This window comes from Leptonychotes weddellii, chromosome 6, assembly GCF_054177405.1.
Source record: "Leptonychotes weddellii isolate Sample4059 chromosome 6, ASM5417740v2, whole genome shotgun sequence".
Classification (NCBI taxonomy): domain Eukaryota; kingdom Metazoa; phylum Chordata; class Mammalia; order Carnivora; family Phocidae; genus Leptonychotes; species Leptonychotes weddellii.
The window spans coordinates 135,889,966-135,911,939 of record NC_138374.1 but is presented as its reverse complement, the minus strand read 5'-3'; the positions used below and the strand labels follow the sequence as shown (position 1 = coordinate 135,911,939).

The following is a 21,974-nucleotide window of genomic DNA, read 5'->3' as shown; positions in this document are numbered from 1 at the left end:
TGAGGCCAGGTGAGGGCAGGTGAGGGCAAGTGAGGCCAAGTGAGGGCGGGTGAGGGCAGGTGAGGCCAGGTGAGGGCAGGTGAGGGCAGGTGAGGGCAGGTGAGGCCAAGTGAGGGCGGGTGAGGGCAGGTGAGGCCAGGTGAAGCCAGGTGAGGCCAGGTGAGGGCCACCTGGATGCCTGCATGAACACGAGAGGCCGGGTGGGGCCAGGTGAGGCCAAGTGAGGGCAGGTGAGGCCAGGTGAGGCCAGGTGAGGCCAGGTGAGGCCAGATGAGGCCAGGTGAGGGCCACCGGGATGCCTGCATGAACGAGACAGGGCAGGTGAGGGTAGGTGAGGGCAGGTGAGGGCAGGTGAGGGCAGGTGAGAGCCACGGGACGCCTGTGTGAACACGAGAGGGCAGGTGAGGGCAGGCGAGGGCCACTGGGATGCCTGCATGAACACGAGAGGGCAGGTGAGGCCCAGGTGAGGGCAGGTGAGGGCAGGCGAGGGCCCGTGGGACACCTGCGTGAACACGAGAGGGCAGGTGAGGGTCCGTGTGGGGAGGGCAGGGCTGGCACGTTGGATGGGGACACTCTTTATGTGACTTGAAGATATACTCCAGCAGTGGCTGGCTTTGTAGCCTGTAGACTGTTGAGTTTGGACCTAGAACGTCGCCAAATGTAACAGTTCCATCCTGACACACGGAGCCCCAGGACAGAAAAACTGGTTATCCCTGAAGACGCCTGTGAGTTTTGTCTGATGTCCTAGCTGGCAGTCTGGATTGTCTGCAGGGATAGATGGCAGAGACAGTGGCCGCCCACCGGGCTGGACCACACACATTTCCAGGAGTCCTGCTTTTGTCCCTGAGACAAGACAATACTTACCATGTTTAACTTTACCTGTGTGTCCTCTTGTGCATCGCATGTGGTGGGCACTCCCATTATTTGCTGCTATTGATTAGGAAGAGGCTGAGGCAGATCTCCTCAATAGTTTGCCCCAAGATCTGGCCTTCTAGAATGTGTCAGCTCAGGACACCTTGCTTTTTGTTTGTTTTCCCTAACTTTTGTATCTAACTTCATGAACCACTCTATCATTTCATGCTAGAGTTCCAAAGGAAGTCTGAGTTTTTAGAAAGATCGTGGTAGAAATGAGCCCTGTATTTCTTTTATTATATAGTACCTGACTTCTCAGTGCCAGCCTGCATCCGTCAGGATGACTAAATCCATCAGTGCTGGGCAGTCTGTCCCTGCACAGGCCACGGGGAGCCGTCGGGGAGGGTGCCACAGCCCCGCCCTCCACCGGCTCTCCGACACTCACCCTGCACGTGGACCTGCATCGGGAGGCTGTGTTTGCGGATGCTGGGGACCCCAGCTGCGGCTGCACACCAATAGGACCCCGAGTCCTCTCTCCAGATGGCTGTGATCTGGAGTTCCGGGGACCTGCTCCAGTTGGATAGCAGGACCCCGCGGTCCCTGAAGAAGATGAAGGACAGCAGAGCATCCGGCCGCTCGAGGGGCAGCCGTGTCTGACAGCTCAGGTTTGCTGAACCGCCCTCCGTAGGCTGGGGGGGTGTGACTTCCAGCTTTGGACGTGGAAATAGTTCTGGAGAGAAGAGGTAAACCGAGTTCTCAGAATGCGGTACTTAGAGCCCCGGGATGGGCAGCCTTGGCTTCTTGGTCCCAGGGAACTTCAGACAGACACACAGCAAGACAGAGACTCATCGACCCCGCTATCCCATCATCCTTTCTCAGCTCCCAGTGCAATGACCCCGCTCACTGTGTTTGCTGGAGGACCTACACCTCTCATTATCCAGAGTTGGGGCATCAACGTATGGATCCCTCATCACACCCAGCTCCCCACCCTGACATTACTCAGCAATCTATATGAAATGAAGAGCTTACCTTGAATTTTAATAATTCTCTCATTTGACCTATAGGTGTGCTGATTTCTCTCCAGAAATCCAGTGCATTGGTAATGGCCGCTGTTGTTCAAACTTGCTTGTGGTATCAAAAGATCCTGGCCTTTATCAGAGGTAGAGATAACTTGCCCATTCCAGCGGTATTTCACAGTGCCCAGTTTCTCTCTCCCCTTCACCTGGCATCTCAGAAGGAGCATGTCACCTTCAAACACGGAGTGTGGAGCCTGAAGGATGAGCAATCCTGGAAAGCACACAGAGATGAGAGCCTGTCACTCAGGAACACCCTTTTCCTCCGTGCAGCTCAGCTCACGAGGCTCGACGGGTTCTCTTTTATCTTCCACAGGATTTAGGTTCCTGCCCCAGGCTCACTCATTTCCTTCCAAATCCTCATGACCTGTTTCGTAAATAAGTCCCAAACACACCAACCCAGCACCTGTTTCACACTCAAGGACAGATTCCTAGTAGAGGATTCTAACGTGGGGATGGAGAGCTGAGTGGGAGGTGAGCGACACTCAGACATTGTCGAACACGGTTAAAATCACACCAGCCTGCTCCCCGGTCCCAGAGCTGGAGTCACCGTGGAGGGAACAGACTAGAAAGTGTCACCGTGCACTGGGGCTCATTCTGCAGCAGGCTTGTGGTCAGACACAGACCCAGGGGCGAGGGATGGGGAATGGGTCCCATGCGGACATGCTCCTGCTCTTCAGATCCTTGTGAGAGGTCAGTTCTCTCCTCTCTGTCTAAGGCAACTGAGGGACAGCCTCTCCCCCAGCACAGGGCCGTGCAGTGGTCCAAATCATTCTCTGCGAAAATCGGGACAGGAAGAGTGGTGCCCCCGAGGCGGGAAAGCAGCAGGGAAGGGTCAGGTGTCAGGACAGGTGGGGACACAGGCCTGAGGCGGAGACTCTTCTCCTCCAAACTCTTGTCCGAGGCCGCTTTTCGCACCTGCTTGGTGCTCAGTGCATTCTTGTCTGTGTCGTTTCTCCTGCGGGTGGCGGCTGTGCGTGCCCGGAGGGCCGGGGCTAAGGTGGCTTCTGTTTTGAATCCCCTAAAAATGAACTCCTCCTCCACTGTGTAAACGTGCAGGGAGGTCTACTGATTACCATTAGATGATGAAACTCTAATGTCAACAGTAGTGTGAAAAACACCTGTAGACACGAGGAACACTAAGGACATGAGGCCGGAGGAGGTCGGGGCTTCGAGCAGCAAGAAGGAGCCCGGGTCTCGCCAGCTCCCGGGGACTAGGATGCACCGGAACCACTTCTAACATTTGCACTAACTCACCCTCTTGCTCACCTGAAGAAAAGATCAAGCTCACGTCATCACTTAGCAGTGAGTCCTGGGTCTGGCATTTGTACCTTCCAGAGACACGGGCCTTGAGGGTGTTTCCTGGGGTCTCACATAGCATTTCTGTCCCGAGGTACCACCGGTACCATTTTATGTTCCCTGCTGCGCGGACGCGAGGTGCAACGCAAGTCAGAGTCACTGCCTCTCCTTTGAAGAAGGTGGTCCATGGAGGATGGAGGGAAATCACGGGTTTGGGTGCAGCTGCTGAGGAAGGAAGAGACAGAGTCTGCGATGGAGACCCCTGTGGTCCGCAGCGCAGTCTTCTGTGTGGGATGGACCCGAGGACCCGGAACACCCCCGGGAGGACTGCGGGTTCTCCAGCTGTGTCCGCCTATCCCGGGAGTGTAGTGGCCACTCGGTGGTCTGTAGGAGCAGGCTGGCCTTGAGGGGAGAACCCCAGCAGGCCCCAGGTACTGTGGGAGGGGGAGACACTGGCCGGCCCTGGGGGAAGTCCCTCGGGACTCCCTGCTGCCTGCCCGTGCTTGGTCACTGAAGGTATTCAGAACACGCCACTGTGGCCTAAAAAGTATCTTGAGCTGACGGTATTGCAGAATAGGTTTCCTATTTTATTCCGAACACCCATACCTGCTTAACAGCAGGGCCTCCCCAAAGAATACTGTTATAAATCGCCTCCCCAGGAGCTGTCACGAAGCCCTGACCCTGATCACCAGGGACTCAACAGATATTGTCACAAACTTCAGCTGCCATCTATCTGTTCTCCAAAGGGCTGGCTTGTCTTTCCTGAACGTCATTTGTTTTCCCGCAGGTGCCCTCATCCCGGCCTTTTCCCTGCTCAGACGGCGTCCCAGCCCCAAGTCCTAACCGTCTCCCTGGCTCGCAGTTTCTGCACGCCCCTCTGAAAAGGGAATACACATCTTTCCCCTGCTCACCTATCTTTTGTCTGTCTAACTGGCCGGCCCCAGTGATAAACTTAAGAGGAAAGAGACATTGTTCTTCCCTGGGATGTTACTCGCTATTGGAAACACGCTCTCGCACACCTCCCCCTGTCTTGCTGCTGTCCAGCCCGCCGAAAGATCCGTGGGTTGATGGGCTGACCGCACGCGGCTGCACCAGGGAATGGGATTGGAAAGTGCCCTCTCAAGATTCTGGCGGAGAGGCAGGAATTCAGGACGCTGGGAATAGTTAGCGGCCACAGGATGGAGTTCTGGGTGAGGGGTTGTCAGGGGAACAGAGCCAGGAGGGGGTTGGGGATGGGGTTGCTGCAGGAGGTTTCACCCCTGCAGTAAAGGAGCAAAGCAAGGTCAAGTTCGGGGCGGGGTGGGGGGGAGCTCTCTTATAGTTTTAGGTGCCTCCCTCCTCCCCCAGCTTCCCGCCCTGAGCCATCAGGGTGCCTGAAGTTGTGACAGCTACCACATTTAAAAAATCAATATTCGATTCAATTTGTTCTGCAAATTGCCTATGGTAATCTAAATTCTGTGAAGCAGAAATAAGCCAGATTATTTCCATTTGCATTATTTTTATTTTTCAAAACTAAAATCTCAATTATGGGGGTATGTAATTTACCATAAAATTTTAAGTGGAATCCCTTGAGGTGTGTTTTTTCTTTAGTACCTTGACACTCAGATAAGGAGGACTATCTACCTTTAAGGACCTACAAATGGTTGCTTTTCTAAAGCTTGAGACTTGAAGTATTCTTACCTTTGTCTGCAAGAATGCCCAAATAGATCTTTTAGTTACACCCAAATGTAAAGGAAATACCCTCCCTGTGTTTGGGGGCAGAGAGTAACCTGAACGCTCGTTTTAGATGAAGCAGCTCAATGTTCTGTTTGGTAATGCAAACGTTCATGTGTCTCTGCAGACTTTTTCTTTCTCTCTTTAGAGGATTGCATAGAATGTCCCATGTTTCCAGTAAGTCGTGTTTCTCCTGGAGAGAATAGAAATCCCCACTGTCTGTATTCCTGGGAAGCCTCTGGGATGGGAAGTCGGGACGGGGCAGCAGTTCTCCTGCCCCAAGGAGGGGAAGCTTCAGCTAGGGGGGTGCCGCCAGATTCCTCACCGGTCCTGTACCTGCCCCTGCCATGTGCTGCAAGAAGACACATCTTGTCGGGGCCTCGTGAGGCTGGGACTGAGTCAGTGAGCTCTAGCTTAACCACGTCTAGCAGCTAATCTAAGACACTTTCTGTATTCTATTTCTCCATCCCGGAGTGTTTAACAAAGTTCTGTCAAGTTACAGTCTCTTCCCAGTTGGGCAGCGATTTGTGGGAGATGGTCTGTGTCCAAGCATTGAGCGGAAGGACTGCGGAGCCAGGAGCCACAGGGGAGAGGGTGCACGCCAGCTGGCTGGGGCTGGGTGACAGCGAGCAGCCCCCAGGATGAACTCGGTGCTCTTGAAGGGATTTTCAGGGATTACTACTACACCTGGAGACAGCTCCCCCGGAAAGGGGGCCTTCCTGCTGACCAGAGGATGGGCGCTCAGAAGCACTGTGATCTGAGCTATTCACAGCGTGCTGGAGTTTGGGATGCAGTGGTTGCAAGTGGTTGTGGCCGTGCTGGGTTGGGCCACAGAGGGTGCAGAAGCAGAGCTGTTTGCGCCTCGGCCTCCCTCCGACGCCACTGGGGTCTCAGCCTATTCCTAGTGTTCCTCCAGGGGCTGCGCACTCTGTCAGGCTGGCCAGCACCCCACATCAGGTGGGGACACACCCCTCCTTGACCTCCCTGTCCTGCGTCCCAGGCCCCTTAGGTTCACCTGACACAATGGCGGATTTGGCCCAAGAGTGTGACTCCCAGCTCCTAGGGTCAGGGTCATAGGTGATGCTGCCCTGCCTGAAGTCCTCAGGATGAGGACGCGAGTACCAGGCCCCCCCTTACCAGCATTTCGTGCAGAGATGGTCACTAGAATATCTAGAAACATAAAAGAAAAAAGGAAAAGGGGACCTACTTACCAAGCTGTCCATCAACTGCGGCTGCAAGAGAGGTGAGGGCCAAGGTCAGCAAGAGGCATGGAGCCGAGCCCTCCCACCCAGAGAGCCCACTGCCCGCCCCAGCCCATCCGAGGGCGGGAGAGGAGCGCCCAGCTCCACCACCCGGAGAAGCCAGGGCCACCGAGGCCTGAAGCTGAGCCGTGCAGCACTGGGCAAGCTACGGCAAGCTCCCAAGCCTGCCTCTCCTCATCGGTCACATGGGGACCATAAAAGTGGCCTCGTAGTCCTATTACAGTGAGTCTAATTAGTAAGTCTTCCATGAATGGCCACTGTCACTCTTCCTCAGACACGACCGTGCTGTGGCTGCTGTCCTACGGGGCTTCACCGTCTCCTCGCCCGGGACGTTAGTCTCCTTCAGTACCGAGCAAAGTCAAGTCACACCCAAGCCCGACACCCCGAGCAAAGCCACTTCCTCCATGAAGCCTTCTTGGATGCCTGTGGGCTGCCGTGCCCTCACGCTGCTCTAGGCTCAGAACACCGCAGTCACAGCTCCCTGGGGCTGGAAATTGGACATGCAGCATGGGACGGCGGCTAACAGCGTGGTCCCAATGCCATGGATGGGTTTCCCTCCCGGCTCTGCCACTGCACGGAGCTTAAGGCAAGAGACTGTCTCTGTGCCTTGGCTCCCTTATCTGTAAAATGGGACTTATAGCAGTTCCAACTCATTGATTGTTAGAAGATTGGATAGATCAATACATGGGATACTCTTCGAGGAGTGTCTGGCATAGTCAGGGCTCAGCAATTAATTATTAATTACTATCAGCAAGAGTGAATAATTATCACACATTATCTTATAACCCCCTGTGTAATATTTTTGTCTATATTTTCAAGTCAAATGCTCTTGCACTTGTACCTTGATTTCCTCATTAGAGGGTCAGCTCTTGGGGGCAGAGACTGTCCTCCACGTCCCTGTGTCCTCTCGCTGCCCAGCACTGCACTGTGCCCAGTGTCCCCCTTCATTCACTTTTTACCGAGTTCCCATGATGTGCCAGCCACACTAATAACTGTTCCTTTAGTTAGGGTCTGGACATGCAGCTGGGAATAAGACAAACACGCTTCATAAATATTTACTGTACGACTGACTGACTGGTCTTTGTTTCCCTAGTTTGAGCTACTAGGAAATCAGTGCCTCACTTGGACAAATATTGAAAATAGTACAGAAGCAGGGAGAAATAATCGAAGGGAAACCACCTTATTTCTGCTCCTTTCATGCTTTTTGCAATTATCAGAGCAGGCATGATCGTAGGACACCGAGAAAGAAATAACTATTCCCAGCAGAAGCTCGTTTCTACATCAGCTCACAATTAGGACATTCACACAGACTCAGTTCATCTTTCAGCCTGGGTCTCCATGATCTGTGATTGGGGAGGTAACTGAATCTAACTGCAGATTTTTTTTTTAAGTTTTTTTTTTTTAAGTTTTTTGTAAGTAATCTCTACACCCAACGTGGGGGTCACACTCACAACCCTGAGATCAAGAGTCAAGCGTTCCACCGACTGAGCCAGCCAAGCAGACCCTAACTGTAGATTTTTTTATATGGAAAAATAAGCCCACTTCTTGAGTAGGAGGAATTTTTTGTAGGCAATTAAAAGCAAGTGATGGACGCACTTTTGGAAATCAATCCCCCCCAATCCCCTCAGTATCTTCCCCTTGGTTCATTCTCTGTGGCTCTGAAATAGGAGCATAAATAATCCACTTGTCCCAAAGTCCACAGGGGAAGCCTTTGGCTCGTGGAGAGGTCCTGGCTCCTCCTCGAGCGGAGGCTTCCCCACCAGCACTTACCGAGGAACAGCAGAGACGCCCACGGGAGCATGGGAGCGTGCCCCGGAACCCCGAGGAACAGTTCGAACAAGGCGCAGGCCCAGCGGCCGGCAGTGAGTGCAGCGAGGTGCTTCTGAGAACAGCTCGTGCAGTCATCAAGTGAAAAGGGGAAGTAGAGGAATCTTTCTTAAAATACCAGCAGCATGTTACCTGGTGTCAGAGACTCCCGAGAACGAAAGTCACTATTTAACAGAATGCCTGAAGTAGCACTCTGACTTCTTGGTGTGAAAAGCTCCTCAAAGCTTTAGTTACCGTATTTTCAGAAACTTCAGCCACTGTCTTCCAAGGACAATGCAACACATTCTCTCTGCTACCAGATACCAGGCAAGACTGCAATCCTGCTGAGATTCACATAATCCGAAGAGGTACCTGAATCGCTCCAGAGCTGGAGAAGTTCTCTCTCTTTTTTTTTTTTAAGATTTTATTTATTTACTTGAGAGGGCGTGCACAAGCAGCGGGGGGAGGGGCAGAGAGGAGGGAGAAGCGAACTCCCTGCTGAGCAGGGAGCCCAATGCAGGGACTTGATCCCAGGACCCTGAGACTGTGACCTGAGCTGAAGGCAGACGCCCAACCACCTGAGCCACCCAGGCGCCCCAAAAGGTCCTCTTTCAATGCAGAAAGACACTCCTCCGAACCCCAAGGCCTCTGCTGGACCACTCCCAGCTGACCATTCATATACGATGAAGCATCTGAATCATAAGACAACTCATACCCTGTCTGTCACATATGAAAATATCTTGAGTCATTTGTCTCAGAGGAAGTCACACACTTTGGTCTGATTAGGACATAGACCGCAGAATAAATTATAGCCCTGTCTCGCTCTTCCTAGAGAATGGACTGTAACATTTTTAACTTAGTGTTCTAGAATCTAAAATCTGTTACAGGAATATCTTGACAAATCCATCCGGATTCTGTAACGGTATGTTATATATGGGGCCGGGTGCTGGGAGTACAGTGGTAAGCAAGACTCAGTAGGCTTTACTTACTTCTAGTGGGGCAGGCAGAAGAGCCAGCAGGGAGTTAAATACAGAGTGGAAAGTGCTCTGATGGTCCAGTAGGAGGGAAATCTAACCCAATTCTGGAGACCCAGGAGAGGTTTCTCAGTGGAAGAAACACCCAAGTTGAGAAGGCATCATTCTGGGACTGAGTGATGAGCATGGACAAGGGTAGAAGGTGGTCACCATCACCATCATCCTCACCCTCAAGATATCCATGAGTAAATGACCCTGATCTTTCTGTGAGCAGAGGACATCAGACAGAGGATGAATAATGAACGTTTGCTATTGTTCTAATGTAACGACGTGTGTCCATGCGTCTACAACAGCTTCTTTCTCCGACGAGCTTGTGTTGAACATCAGTTATATTCCACGCAATGTCCAGGACCTTAGAAGTATAATAAGATGAATAAGATGCATTTCTTTCAAAACCTTATAAAACGTGGTATGAGCCATATGAGCCATAGACATCAGGCCCTCTGGGGACACAAAGGGGGTCAAGTGGCATTCGGTCCTTTGTCACCTAGCCCTCTGGCCTCTGCACCCTGTCTCCGCTGCCTTTATTTGTCTCAGGAGAGTTGAGATGAGATCCTGCCTCTGCCTCTTATTAGTTATGTGACCTTGGTCAAGTACCTAGTTAGCGTCCTCAGGCCCCACTCTCAGCACTACTACTACAAAGGAGGTAAAAATAATATCCACTTTAGGGGGATGTTGGCATCAATGTATGTATGAGAGCAATGATGCTGTAGAGTTCGTGGCCCAGAGCCCGGTGCACCGTGAACACTCAATGTCACTATGACTATTCTACAGCCATGAACTGGGACACGCTTCATGACTGATACAGTTTCCAACCAACAAGAGTGGTTTACAGAAGTGGAAAACTCGAATATTATTGATTGACGAAGGCTTGAGGGGAAGTTGAAGTCCTATCCTCTGTTCTCTTGTTTCTGGCATTAATTTTGTTGAAAGAGAGGCTTTCAATTAGCAAATAAAATTTTGCATTCATGACATGATATAAGATGTCCAAACACACATGTTAAACAAAGTCATGTTGGGGCGCCTGGGTGGCTCAGTTGGTTAAACAACTGCCTTCGGCTCAGGTCATGATCCTGGAGTCCTAGGATCGAGTCCCACGTCGGGCTCCCTGCTCAGCGGGGGGTCTGCTTCTCCCTCTGACCCTCCTCCCTCTCGTGCTCTCTGTCTCTCATTCTCTCTCTCTCAAATAAATAAATAAAATCTTTAAAAAACAAACAAACAAACAAAAAAAAACAAAGTCATGTTTACAGTCAACTTCCAAAGACTTAAATAGTTTAAATAAGTTAAGTGCTGTTTTTTTCAGTTGTGTTTGAGTCACTGAGATGAATGTCTCAGTTACGGCACCAAAACTGTGGTTTCATTTCAAAATATCAGCTGTGCATTGCATAGACCACAATTTACTAGGCTGTGGCTTGATTAATCGGGGACAGCGTTTAGATTTTACATGAAGGGAGGCCAGTACTACTTGGAGTCAGTGACTGTTAGAAACTGTGAAAATCCTGATCTTTTTCATATTAAAAAAAAAAAGCATTTAAAATCCTATAGTTCAAGACTAAACTTTAAATTTTGGAATGAGTTTAGACTCACAGAAAAGTTGCAAAGACAGGAAAGAAAGTGCCCATATATCTCTCACCCCGTTCCCGTTTCCCTGAAGGTGGTCATCTCACACTGTACCGGGTCATTTGTCAATACTAAGAAACCAGGATGAGTACCTTAGGATTAATCAGCTCGACTCTTTATTCAGATTTCATCAGCTTTTCCATTAATAGCCTTTTCCTCTTCTAATATCCCATCCAAAATACCACATTGCATTTGTTTACCTCTCCTTAGTCTCCCCTGATTTGTGACCGTTTCTCAGTTTTCTTTTTTTTTTTTCTTTTTTTGTGACCTTGATTGTATTGAAGAACATCAGTCAAATATTTGGTAATGTCTTCGGTCTGGATTTGTCTGGTGTTTTTCTCATGAAAACATGAGACTGGAGGTCTGGGCTTTCAGAAAGAATGACACAGGAGTCGCGTGTACTTCTTGTCATGTCCTATCAGGGAATCTGTGATATCGGCATAATTATTGCAGGTGCTGCTCATCGTGATCATGTGGTTCTGGTGATCTCACCAGGTTTCTTCAACGTGAAGATGCTGTTTGTCCCTTTCCACACTCGGTTGTTTGGAAACAAGCCACAAGGTCCTGTCCCTCGGGGGGTGGGACAAGGAAGGGGTTAAGTTCCAGCTCTGTAAGGAAGACTTGTCTCTTCTCCTTCATTTATTTATTTGTTTGTGTGTGTGTTCATTCATTCATTCATTTATTCAATCAGTCATTTGTTTCTATCACCACAGACTCATGTATATTTATTTTGTACGTTAGGTAATAATCCAAGGCTAGGCTACTTTATTTCATTGCTCAAATGTTTCCAGCTTTGGCCACTCGGGGCTCTTTCACATTAGCTCCTGTGTCCCTTTGACATGCCCTCATCCTTTTGCTTTTCTCGGAGCACTTCTGGAACTTTCTGGCACTACAAGATATTCTGGGCTTGTCTTGTGTTTTCCTGCCCCTGCTCTAGAACCAGCCATTCCTCCAAGGATCTCTGTCTTTTTCTGTAGAAAATGGCATTTAGAAACTAAGATCTGGGTGCTGGGTATGTTTCTCACTACTGGGGGAATGTTATGCATTTTTAAGTAAGGGACAGGAAATCTGTCATCTTGAGAATACTTTATGAGAGGAAAAATACTGAACAGATAAATTTGTTATAAATCTTGTTATTAACAGACTCTGCTCCCAAACCAGCAGCTGTGGTTTCTGTAACCATTGTCCCGAGGCTGACTTGCAAGTGATGGAAGAGTAAGTCCTTAGAATCGTCCACTTTGACCCTCAGAGAAAAGGCAGTGCGTCCGCTCTGTTACACATTTTTGGAGGCCAATGCTATCTGCAAGACTTCTTTCACTTTTCCTACATACAGATACGGATAGTTCTAACCTCCAATGGCAAAAGACACTCCTCTTTGGTATTAGAAAATTTTCCAAGATGGTCACTTGTTCTAAGTCTAGATGCCTCCATATTCATGAACATACAGATCTTTCTGCTCACAAACTGGACCAGCTGAGGGGCGCCTGGTGGTGGAGTCGGTTCAGTGTCCATCTCTCGGTTTCAACTCAGGTCGTGATCTTAGGGTTGTGAGATCGAGCCCCACATCAGGCTCCGTGCTCAGCTCTGAGTCTGCTTGAGACTCTCTCCCTCTCCCTCTGCACTCCTCTATGCTCTCTCTCTCAAATAAATAAATCTTAAAAAAAAAAAAAAGGGCCAGTTGAGAACAGAATCACAGCTCTTTAGTGCTCAGACTCACGACCCACACTGATGTGGTAGAGGGTGAGGAACTAGATTTGCAGCCTAAGGCCTGGCGGTGGACTCGCTCTGTCACTCAAGAGCTGTACAGGTCAAAGTCAATGCACGTCACCACTTTGAGATTTATTATCTTTTTAAAACAAAATGCTGATTTTTCCCCCTACATTTTTAAAAATTTAAAACCTTTAGAAAAATGGCAAGAATAACACAATGAATACTGGTATGTTCTTTACCTAGATTCATCAATTGTTAACATGTTGTCACATTTGCTAATCTTTTTCTGAGCGATGGCCAAGACAACAGTGTTTGCAGGATGTGTAAGGAGCTGGTGTGTGCAGGCTGGCTTGTTCACAAGTATTCTGCTACGGGGTGGAGCTGGGCATGGGGAGAGAAGGAGGACACTGCGGGCTTGGGGTCAGCGACCAGAAGCTTACTTTCCTTACACTGCCATGTTCTGTAGGGAATCCCAAGGATCCAAGAATTTTCTATTTGAACCTAGACTACCAGGTTATAATAAAGCTATATTTGTCAAGGCAGGGGGATAAAATCTATGTTATTAGTTTACTAGATTGAGCTCTAACTTTTAAACTTTTAGATGTATAGTGTGAAGGCCTCCATTTGACCATAGTCCTGGGCCAGATGTGGGGTGGGGGGGACACCTAACACTTGTTTGGAAGGGGAGAGGACATATTGCTTTCCACTGATTTCACTTATATGTAGTGTGGGGATTAGAATCAGTGACCTCAAGGTGTGCCAATTTGGCATGCAGCTTATTTTGAGCTGAAAACAGTCAAGATTCAGAAAGAAATTTTGACCTTCCCCCCGGACTGCCTAAAAGAATTTGGACTGATGACCTGCTCCAGCAAGGGAGCTCTCACCATAGATAACTACGTTACAGTATGAACCAGGGGTGGGAGACAGGGAGAACTTAGCCAAGTCTGTTGTGAGGATTTCTGTGTCCCATCGTTGCTGTATGGACCAGCAGACATTTGTCTACCGAAAATTTACTTTTCCCTCTTCCTATGCATTGTTTTCCTTCCCTCTAAGTCCTAGATCCTTTGTTCTCCTTAGTTCGGAATGACATAAATACCTCATTTTGCCCAACATATTTGCAATCTCGTGCTTATGTGGATTCCCCATACGGATGTAATTAAATTTTATTTTCTCCTGGTAATCTGTATCATGGCAGTTTAATTCTTACACCAGTCAGAAGAGTCTTGAAGGATAGATAAGAGTTTTTCCTCTCCAACAGTAGAAACTAACTTTATTATTATTATTTCACCATCACTGGTTAAAACATTTTGAAAAAAAAATCAGCAAAATAAAAATTGTTTTAAACTGTAATTTTTAGTTCAATTTTGTGATTTTTCCAAACCTGGCAATTCACTGGAAGTCTGTATATTAAAAAATTTAAAACTTAGATACCTCTGTTGTATGCCTGCAACTAGTATAACATTGTGTGTCAACTATACTCAAATTAAATGAATGAATGAATACATAAATAAATAAAATAAAAAATAAAATTTAGCTACCGTAGGCACTGAGGGTAGACTACCCCCAAATGGGCCACTCTAGCATGAAGATTATTCCGAGCTGAAGGCAATCGAGGGGCTCAAGAGAAACTTTTGCCCCTCCCTTACCACACAGAAGAATCTAAACTGGGGGTCTTTCCTAGAATGAGGGTTACTAGCAGAGATGAATTTTATCTGCGTGACCCATCTGCACGGCAGAGCAAACACCTAATTACCAAACATCTGCTCTTCTCCGCATTGCCCTGTGAACCACACTCCTTCCCTCTAAAGTCCCAGACCCCTGCCCCCTTCTCCTTAGTGTGGGATGACATAGGTACTTCATTTTGCCTGATGGTCTTTGAAATTTCCATATCTGTGTGGATTCCCCATATATATGCTATTAAACTTGATTTTTTCCTGTTAATCTGTCGCATGTCAATTTGGCTAGAAGGACCATGAAGGGGACAGGAATTCTTGCTCCCTGACAGCACCAAAGTAAAATCACTCATCCACTGGCAAACAACATTAAACTATGCATTTGGCTTCCAAATTTCATCTGTGGCTACGGATTTTTGGCTGGAACTGCGTGCACATCACAAAAACCTCACCAGAGAGAAGGTTTTAGAGAGGCATAATTTCAAAAACTGTACTGGAGGGTGCTGTCTACTTGATGGGAGTGGGCAGATTTACATTTTACTGATTTACTCTGCTTTAATTGCTTTTCATAGATTGGCGCCCCAGGCATCTGTTTTAATCTGACTCAGCCTATTTTAAGGGGTGTGAATTCAAAGCCTTGGGATGCTGGCAGGCAGTGTGGAGTAAAGAAAGCGAGGTGTGAGAAAAATCAACTGCCAGAATGCAACAAAAGTGTAATTGTTTTTAATGAACTATTGGATACGTGTGCCTCGTAATATAAACACGGAAAAGTTGGAGATTATATTCTAAATCCAAATTTGAAAAAACAAATTGGAATGTAGACATAATTAAATTATTACTTTTCTTTCATTGTTCATTACATTTAAATTGGGAACTGGAAACCTGACGTCTTTTCTCCTGCATCAAGAAATCAAGACCAGAATTGGCATTTCATGGTGTGTGTGCAACATAAAATTCAGTTCTGTAAACGTTAAATAGTGACAATCTTTAGTTTTCTTGTTTTATTACTGTACAAGTTTACAAGCGCTCCCGATCATGGGTAGAAACTTTGCACCATAGTCCTTGTATTTAGGAGAGCTGCTGAGGTGTGTACAGTTCTGCCGTTCCCACGTGGCCAGGTTTGTTGGTAGGTGTGAGATCACCTTACTCTTCAGTGATCATATTCACCGGGAAAGGCCAGTTTAACCATGCTGGTTGATGTTCAGATTTACATTTTCCACATTCACTTTTCAGTTCCACGATTTGGGACTATGCATTTAAATCCACCCTTTTATTTCTAGGAACTGACTTCAGTGACTAAAATCCCTAATTTGGGGCAATTCCTAATGAGCGCTTCTTAGAGAAACTGTTACAGTTTAAATGGATTGTTTCATCTGCTAAAAGAGCCACGTATTTGATCTCATCTCTGGTGGGGAGCTGAGGCCAGACCGCTCCTCAGATGACGGAAACAAGTTGTTTTTTTCCTCTTCCCTTTGGTGCCGTTTGACAAGCAAGACTCCTCGATGACCACCGTGCCCTGTGTCTTGCTCTCAGGTGAAGACCTAAACTCTGATCTCTCTGACTTGCTCATCTCAGGGGCATGTCTAGTTCGTGGTTTTAATTACTGAGTTTGAGATGTGTTCCATTTCTAACTTTTTAGTGCAGACTGATTCCTAATCAACGATGTAATGTGGGATTTAAGTTCCTATCATTGCAAAACATTGTCAATTTGAGCTTAAATTTCTTCTTTCTTTCTTTCTTTTTCTTTCTTCTTTCTTTCTCTCTTTTTCTTTTTTTTTTTTTTGAGAGAAAGAGAGAATGGTGGGGGCAGAGGGAGAAGGAGAATCCTAAGCAGGCTCTATGCCCAGTGCGAGCATGATGCAGGGCTCGAGCTCACGACCCTGAGCTGAAATCAAGACTGAGCCACCAGGCGCTCCTGAACTTAAATTTCTCATGAGTGCAGTGTTAGCCATGACCACTGCAGGGTCTATCTACATTCTGTTTACTAAGTTTGTCCAGGCTATATTCAACTTTTCACCACTTACAGCACCCCACAAATGCTTTCCTTCCCTGCATGAATGACCTTATAATGTGACTCCTCTCATAAAGAGGAAATCTGTTTCTGTGCGTCTTGAACATGGTCTGGCCTTGTGACTTGTTTTGGCCATTAGAAGGGGCAGGAGAAATGTTGTGCAAGTTCTGGGTATTTGTCTCAAGAGGCTTTGTATGCATCTGCCTTCACTGTTTGGCAGACAGTAACTGCCATGTGACCAAGCCCGGGCTAGATGCTGAAGATGAAAGACCATGGGGGAGAGGACCCCGTCATCCCAGCCACGCCAAGTGAGGCCATCACAAAACGGGCAGCCCAAACCATCCTTCCACTGACAACAGAAACACATAAAAGAGTCCAGACGAATCAGGCCAGCAGCGCCCAGGTGATAAGAACTGTCTAGCTGGATCCAGCTCATGCTGCCAAACTGCAGAACCACAAGATAAATAACTGGCTGTTGACTTAAGCCATTAAGTTTTAGGGTGGATGGGACACCTGGGTGGCTCAGACGATTAAGCGTCTGCCTTCAGCTCAGGTCATGATCCCAGAGTCCTGGGATCGAGTCCCGTGTTGGGCTCCTTGCTCAGCGGGGAGCCTGCTTCTCTCTCTGCCTGCTGCTCCCCCTGCTTGTGCTCTCTCTTTCTCTCTCTCAAATAAATAAAATCTTTTAAAAAAAAGTTATAGGGTGGCTTGTTATATAGAATTAGTATCTCCTGCATTGGGGTAAGTCACACCAGCTAGTGTATTGATTTTATAAAGATCACAAAACACATCTAATAAAAAAATCTCCCATTTCAGAGTAGAAAGTAGAGTCAAGAAAATATTTGAACTGGTTAATGAAATAAATCTGTAATTGGAACATAGAGAATCTAGAACTTCTCAGACTCATGTTCTTTTAATGTCCAAGTTTTCCAGGCAGGGAAAGAACTGAGTTTGTGGGGCTGTGTGTTACTGTCTTCAGCAGAGTTTTGTTGCTTACTTATTTATTTGATGTCTTGAGTACCACACACCCTTCCCATTGGTTCTTTGAGTTCCCTTTAGATGGACTCACCTGAAGTACCGGCACGGTGGGGGGCAGGATAGCCTCTTATTTGAAAAGCCCAAGGAAGAAGACTCTTCATCCCCCATTGCCTGAGCTGCCTTGGGTTGGGCTTGCGACCTGGGCTCAGCAAGTCAGATCTCTACCCTGGGACTTGCTGGTGGCACAGAGCTGTGCAGCCAAGACCGTGGATGGGGCAGTGCGTGGGTCACGTTTCTATAGCAGGACACTTACTGTGGCTCCTAATGCTTGGGTTTCCAGCTCCCATTTGTTCTCACTCATTTCTAAGTCTCATTCTCCCATTTTCTGAGCTCTTGATATACTTCCAGTAAAGTTTCCCCCTTTTGAAAAAAGAGATCCAGAGACGTTCTGTTGCCAGAACCAAGAGTTCTGACTGAAATACTGTCTGAAGACTGGATGAGCCTAGATGAATGCATACAGGATCCTATGTATGTGCCTGGGTTTGGACACCCAGGATGGAGAATATCATGGCAGCAACATGAATAGGATTCACTGGAGACCTCCTGATGAGTAGTTTTTGGAATATCTAAAAGAGACTTTACTTCCCATCATAAAAATGGTAGCAATGATCCAACATTAAATTTGCCATTGATGATATGTCTTCTTTGCAACAGGCATTGCTTAGAAGGTCTCATTTCGTCTTCCAACAACCCTACTAGATGGGGCAATCGCTCCCATTTGTAGAGAAGATGTCGGAGGCTCAGAGAGGACAATAAGCTCTCAAGGTCAAACAGCATGCATGGTGGTCAGCACTCCCGCCCAGCCCAAATCGTGTCTTCTTGTTCTGCCGAGTCACCTGTCTTCCAAAAACAGTGGGGAAGGGACTATTCCCAATTGTGCCCTGTGAACCGATGTTATTATTCTTGAGTCTCTGCAGTGATCTTTACTATCCATGTGTCAACCAGATATTCTCATATCTCATCTTGTTTTCAGATCTTACATGTTTGTAACTTGCTCATGGGCACCTGCCAGGATCGCCGGCTCTAAAGCACAGAGGCCATGCTGCTCTTCTTCCAAACATGTCCTATTTTTTGTTGAACTAGATAGTTCTTTGTGCTTTGTATCAGTCAGGGTTCTCCAGAGGAAAAATGTTTATTATGAGGGATTGTCTCATGCAATTATGGAAGCATAACCCATACTATGTACTTCTTTGTATGGAGAAGTCCCACAGTCTGCCATCTACAAGCTGGGGGCCCAGGGAAGCCACTGGTGGAGTTCCGGTCCAAACCCGTGGGCCCGAGAACCACAGTCCAAGACTTGAGAACCCGGAGTGTGGATGTACCACCTCAAGCCCTTTCTTCAACTTCTTGTTCTATCTGTCCTCGGCAGCATGGACGGTGCCTGCCCACACTGGTGAGGGTGACCTTCTCTGCCCGGCCTACTGGTTCCCATGCTGATGTCTTCAGAGATGCCTCGAAGACACGACCGGAATGAATGTCTTCCCAGCTATCTGGGCACCCCTGAGCCCAGGTATGTTGACATGTAAAATTCACTACCATGTCTCGATTTCACCCCAGCTACTTTGTCAGGTTTTCCTTCCTTCCTCTATTCATTTTTTCCCCATCTTGCCTGTCAATAATATTTTTTATTATTTCTGCAGCACCCAGGAGCTAATGGGTCGCATTCCTCTTCTTTTTTAGGATTTATTTTCCTTTGCTTTTAATTCAGAATTATATGTCTCATCTACTTGGCTTCAAGTTTCTGGAAACATTTCAAAGATTTTAATTTTTCCTGCAATCCAGGAGGCTGATGGTGGTATATGGTGGGAAGTGGGGTGGAGGTAAGAGGAGAGACAGTCTGTGCTGTTGGGAGAACCAGGGACTCTATGAAATTTGGCATAAAAGAAAAAGAGAAGCAGTTCCCTGCTTTAGGAACAGTTGCAGTGAACTAGCCTGTAAAGGCAGATTCACATTTGTCTCAATTATTTGTATTCTTTGATATGAAAGCCTTACTTCATACCTGTTTGAAATTTCTAGGACTCTGCATTGAATTGATGTGTGGTATTAAGGCTGATTACATGTAAAAAAGTTCTAGAAAGAACATGCATGCTCAAATTGCCTTGGAAAGTCAAGTGTTTTTTTTCTTTTAAAATGTTGTGAAGTTAATCTAAAAACCGTGTTAAGAATTAATTTGTTTCCTAAGAGTGGGAAATAGAGGGTGCATAGTGAGGGAGTCCGTTAGCCAGGAACTTACTGGCTAGAAGGTAGTTTTTCACGTAATTAAGTTAATGCAGTATGATGTAGTCTGCGTGTTCCACCATTGTGGTGGGACTAGAAGTCGGCCATCGGTGCAGGAGCGTTGCAGCAGTTTGCTTTCACAACTGGTTTTCTCACTGCAACCAGAACTATCGACACTACGTTCTTATGTTTAGTTTATTCATTTACACGGGTCTCATGAGGTGGATGATGGAACTATGTATGACAATCAAGATTCAAACGTCAAGATTTAAATCATACTGGAAGGTCCTGCCCACGTGTTCAAGTGGCTGAAAGCTCAGGGTTTGGTCTTCCTGTGACCAAAGCGAAGAGCTGTTGCTAAGTTTCGTTCTGGCTCGGTGACATTCCTGAGAGGGACGCCAGTTTTGCCCCGAGTGGCGGAGTCCATGTCTCCTCCCACTGCTTACCCGGTTGAGGCCCTCTGTCACCACCAAACCCAAGGACCGTGGCAACATGTCCCCCAGGGGCTCTGCTACACCAACCATGGCCTGGCCTGTGCTCCTGCTCACCATGTGTGGGAGCAGACTCTGCACGGCTGGCCCTCAGGGGCTTGTGGGCAGCTCCTACTCACCCGGGTCCCCTCAGCCTGTGTCCCTTCTGTGCCTTGGCTGTTCTGGCTGGGGTGGGGCTGGCTTCACCTCAGGGTGCAGGAGGGATAGCCATGAGTGAGGGGATGGAAAGAACTGGGAGGGCAGCTGGGCCACGCAAGCCCTGGTCCCTGAGTGTCGGGGTGGGTCATGAGCAGGTCAGGGACTGGACAGTCTCAGAACCTTCTCCAGCATCCTCATGGGGCACTTCTGAGCCACTGGCCATCCTGCCAGCTCCCTGGTGCATATTTCTCCTTTTCTTGGAAGCAGTGGCTGAGGACTCCAGGGAGGGATGCACACGGGCATCCTGGTTGGCACCTGGAGACCCTGACGATTGAGTCAAGATCAAGACACGCCTGCAGGACATTATGCATTTACTGTAGCTGCCTCTGGGGCTCCCTCCATGCCTGGGCTGCTCAGCCGAGGCTGCCCTCTCTTCACCGTGGAGCAGAGAACAGAGGGGTCCTGAGGAGGAGACCATTCATGAAACAAAGGAAAATAAGGTTTGTTGAGGGCCCGCTGTGTCTACTGTGTGGCACCACACACTCCATTTGGAGGCTAAGTCCCTGGAAGAGAAGAGCCGGGGACTTGGACCCTGCTTGCCTTCCTAGGTGTTCCTAGTGGCTCCGGTGGAGGAAATGAGAGAATCAGGAGTAGTAAAAAAAAATAACAGTGAGCCTCTTAGAGCTCAGTCCTGAAACTTCATCCTACGGGGCTTCAGGCTCTCTCCGAAGATGGAATGGGCATGGTAGCAGCAGGCTCTGAAGGAAACCAGCAGCAGAGACCACACTCTTCCCACGTGCCGAGCAATGGTCTCTGCCCATGCCAAGGGGCCAGCAGCCACTGCTGGGCAGGGCTCTGCTGTGCCCTGAACCCCAGCACCCCTGAACTCCAGCAAAGACAGAGGCATTGCTCCAAAGCTCATCTGCACTTTCCTGTCCCTGACGGCCGCTCCAGACCTGGGCATAAGCCATGTCCAGACATGCGGGATGCTCCCAAAGAAGGACAAGGTTAGACGGGAGACTGTGGCCAAGCGCTCACACAGGCACTTTCCCCAACCACCCGCTGCATGCCTCCCTTGACACCCCAAGTGAGTCTCAGCAGGACCTGGGCTGTCAAGGACATCCTTACAAGCCTCATCTCACAGAGGTGGGCCCCTCCCTTGGAGCCCCTACCTGACAGCTGTGGTCACCCTGGCTCGACATGGGCTCCTGGTCCTTGGCTGGGAAGGGTGAGTTAGGGACCGGGGCTGGGGAGGGTCCACGGTGAATCAGAGGGAGGGGAGAAAGGCTGGCAAGGGAGCTAAAAGGTAGACAGTGTCAGGGATCCAGCACCAAGAGAGGCACAGGGTCTGGCAAGATCGGTCGCCTGCTGCCTGACACACTGTATCATGACATCTAAAGTACCCATATACTGCTGCTGGCTGAAGTGGTTCAGAAGAAAATGTACACTCTCAGTGAGAGGGAGTCGTGGACACAAAAGTCAAATGTAACATCAAGGAAGAAAATGGGATACAATTATGTGAATATATATCAATTGTCATCAACACAGGGTTTTAGTATACATTTAATGCAGTGTTTCTTTTTTGCATTCTGAAAGGTGTCATAAAATATTGTCTTAAATCTATGGCATCTTTGTATTGATTCTGGAGCCAGACTTTTGAGTTCAAAACTAGGCTTTATCATTTGCTGGTTGTGTGACCTTGGCTAACTTGCTTGCCCTCCCTGTGCCTAAGTCCCTCATATGTAAACAATCCTGTATACAATCAGTTAACATATGTCCAGCACTTAGAACAGTGCTGGGCTCGAGGCAAGTGCTGTGTTAAGGACTAGCTATTATTATCATTAGGAATTATAATCTTTCATCATTATTTTATTTTATTTTTTTAAAGATTTTATTTATTTATTTGAGAGCGAGAATGAGAGAGAGAGAGAGAGCATGAGAGGGGGAGGGTCAGAGGGAGAAGCAAGCTCCCCGCCGAGCAGAGAGCCCGATGCGGGACTCGATCCCGGGACTCCAGGATCATGACCTGAGCCGAAG

At 48.1% G+C, this 21,974-nt stretch overlaps 1 protein-coding gene across 2 annotated transcripts in view; it reads right to left on the bottom strand.

The window, feature by feature from the left end:
- The window catches only part of FCRL4 (Fc receptor like 4), a 9,354-nt gene extending 1,095 nt beyond the window's left edge, over nucleotides 1–8,259 (bottom strand). The window contains exons 1-5 of one of the 2 annotated variants that reach the window (XM_081825375.1): nucleotides 7,970–8,259; nucleotides 6,149–6,169; nucleotides 3,195–3,449; nucleotides 1,882–2,139; nucleotides 1,298–1,582 (exon numbers count right to left, since the gene is read on the bottom strand). In XM_081825375.1, the coding sequence (XP_081681501.1) occupies nucleotides 1,298–1,582; nucleotides 1,882–2,139; nucleotides 3,195–3,449; nucleotides 6,149–6,169; nucleotides 7,970–8,000 (850 nt within the window). In that variant the 5' untranslated portion in view covers nucleotides 8,001–8,259. The remainder of the gene's footprint in view (nucleotides 1–1,297; nucleotides 1,583–1,881; nucleotides 2,140–3,194; nucleotides 3,450–6,148; nucleotides 6,170–7,969) is intronic. The other variant, XM_081825376.1, reaches the window with a different exon arrangement.
- Nucleotides 8,260–21,974: the final 13,715 nt, after the last annotated feature.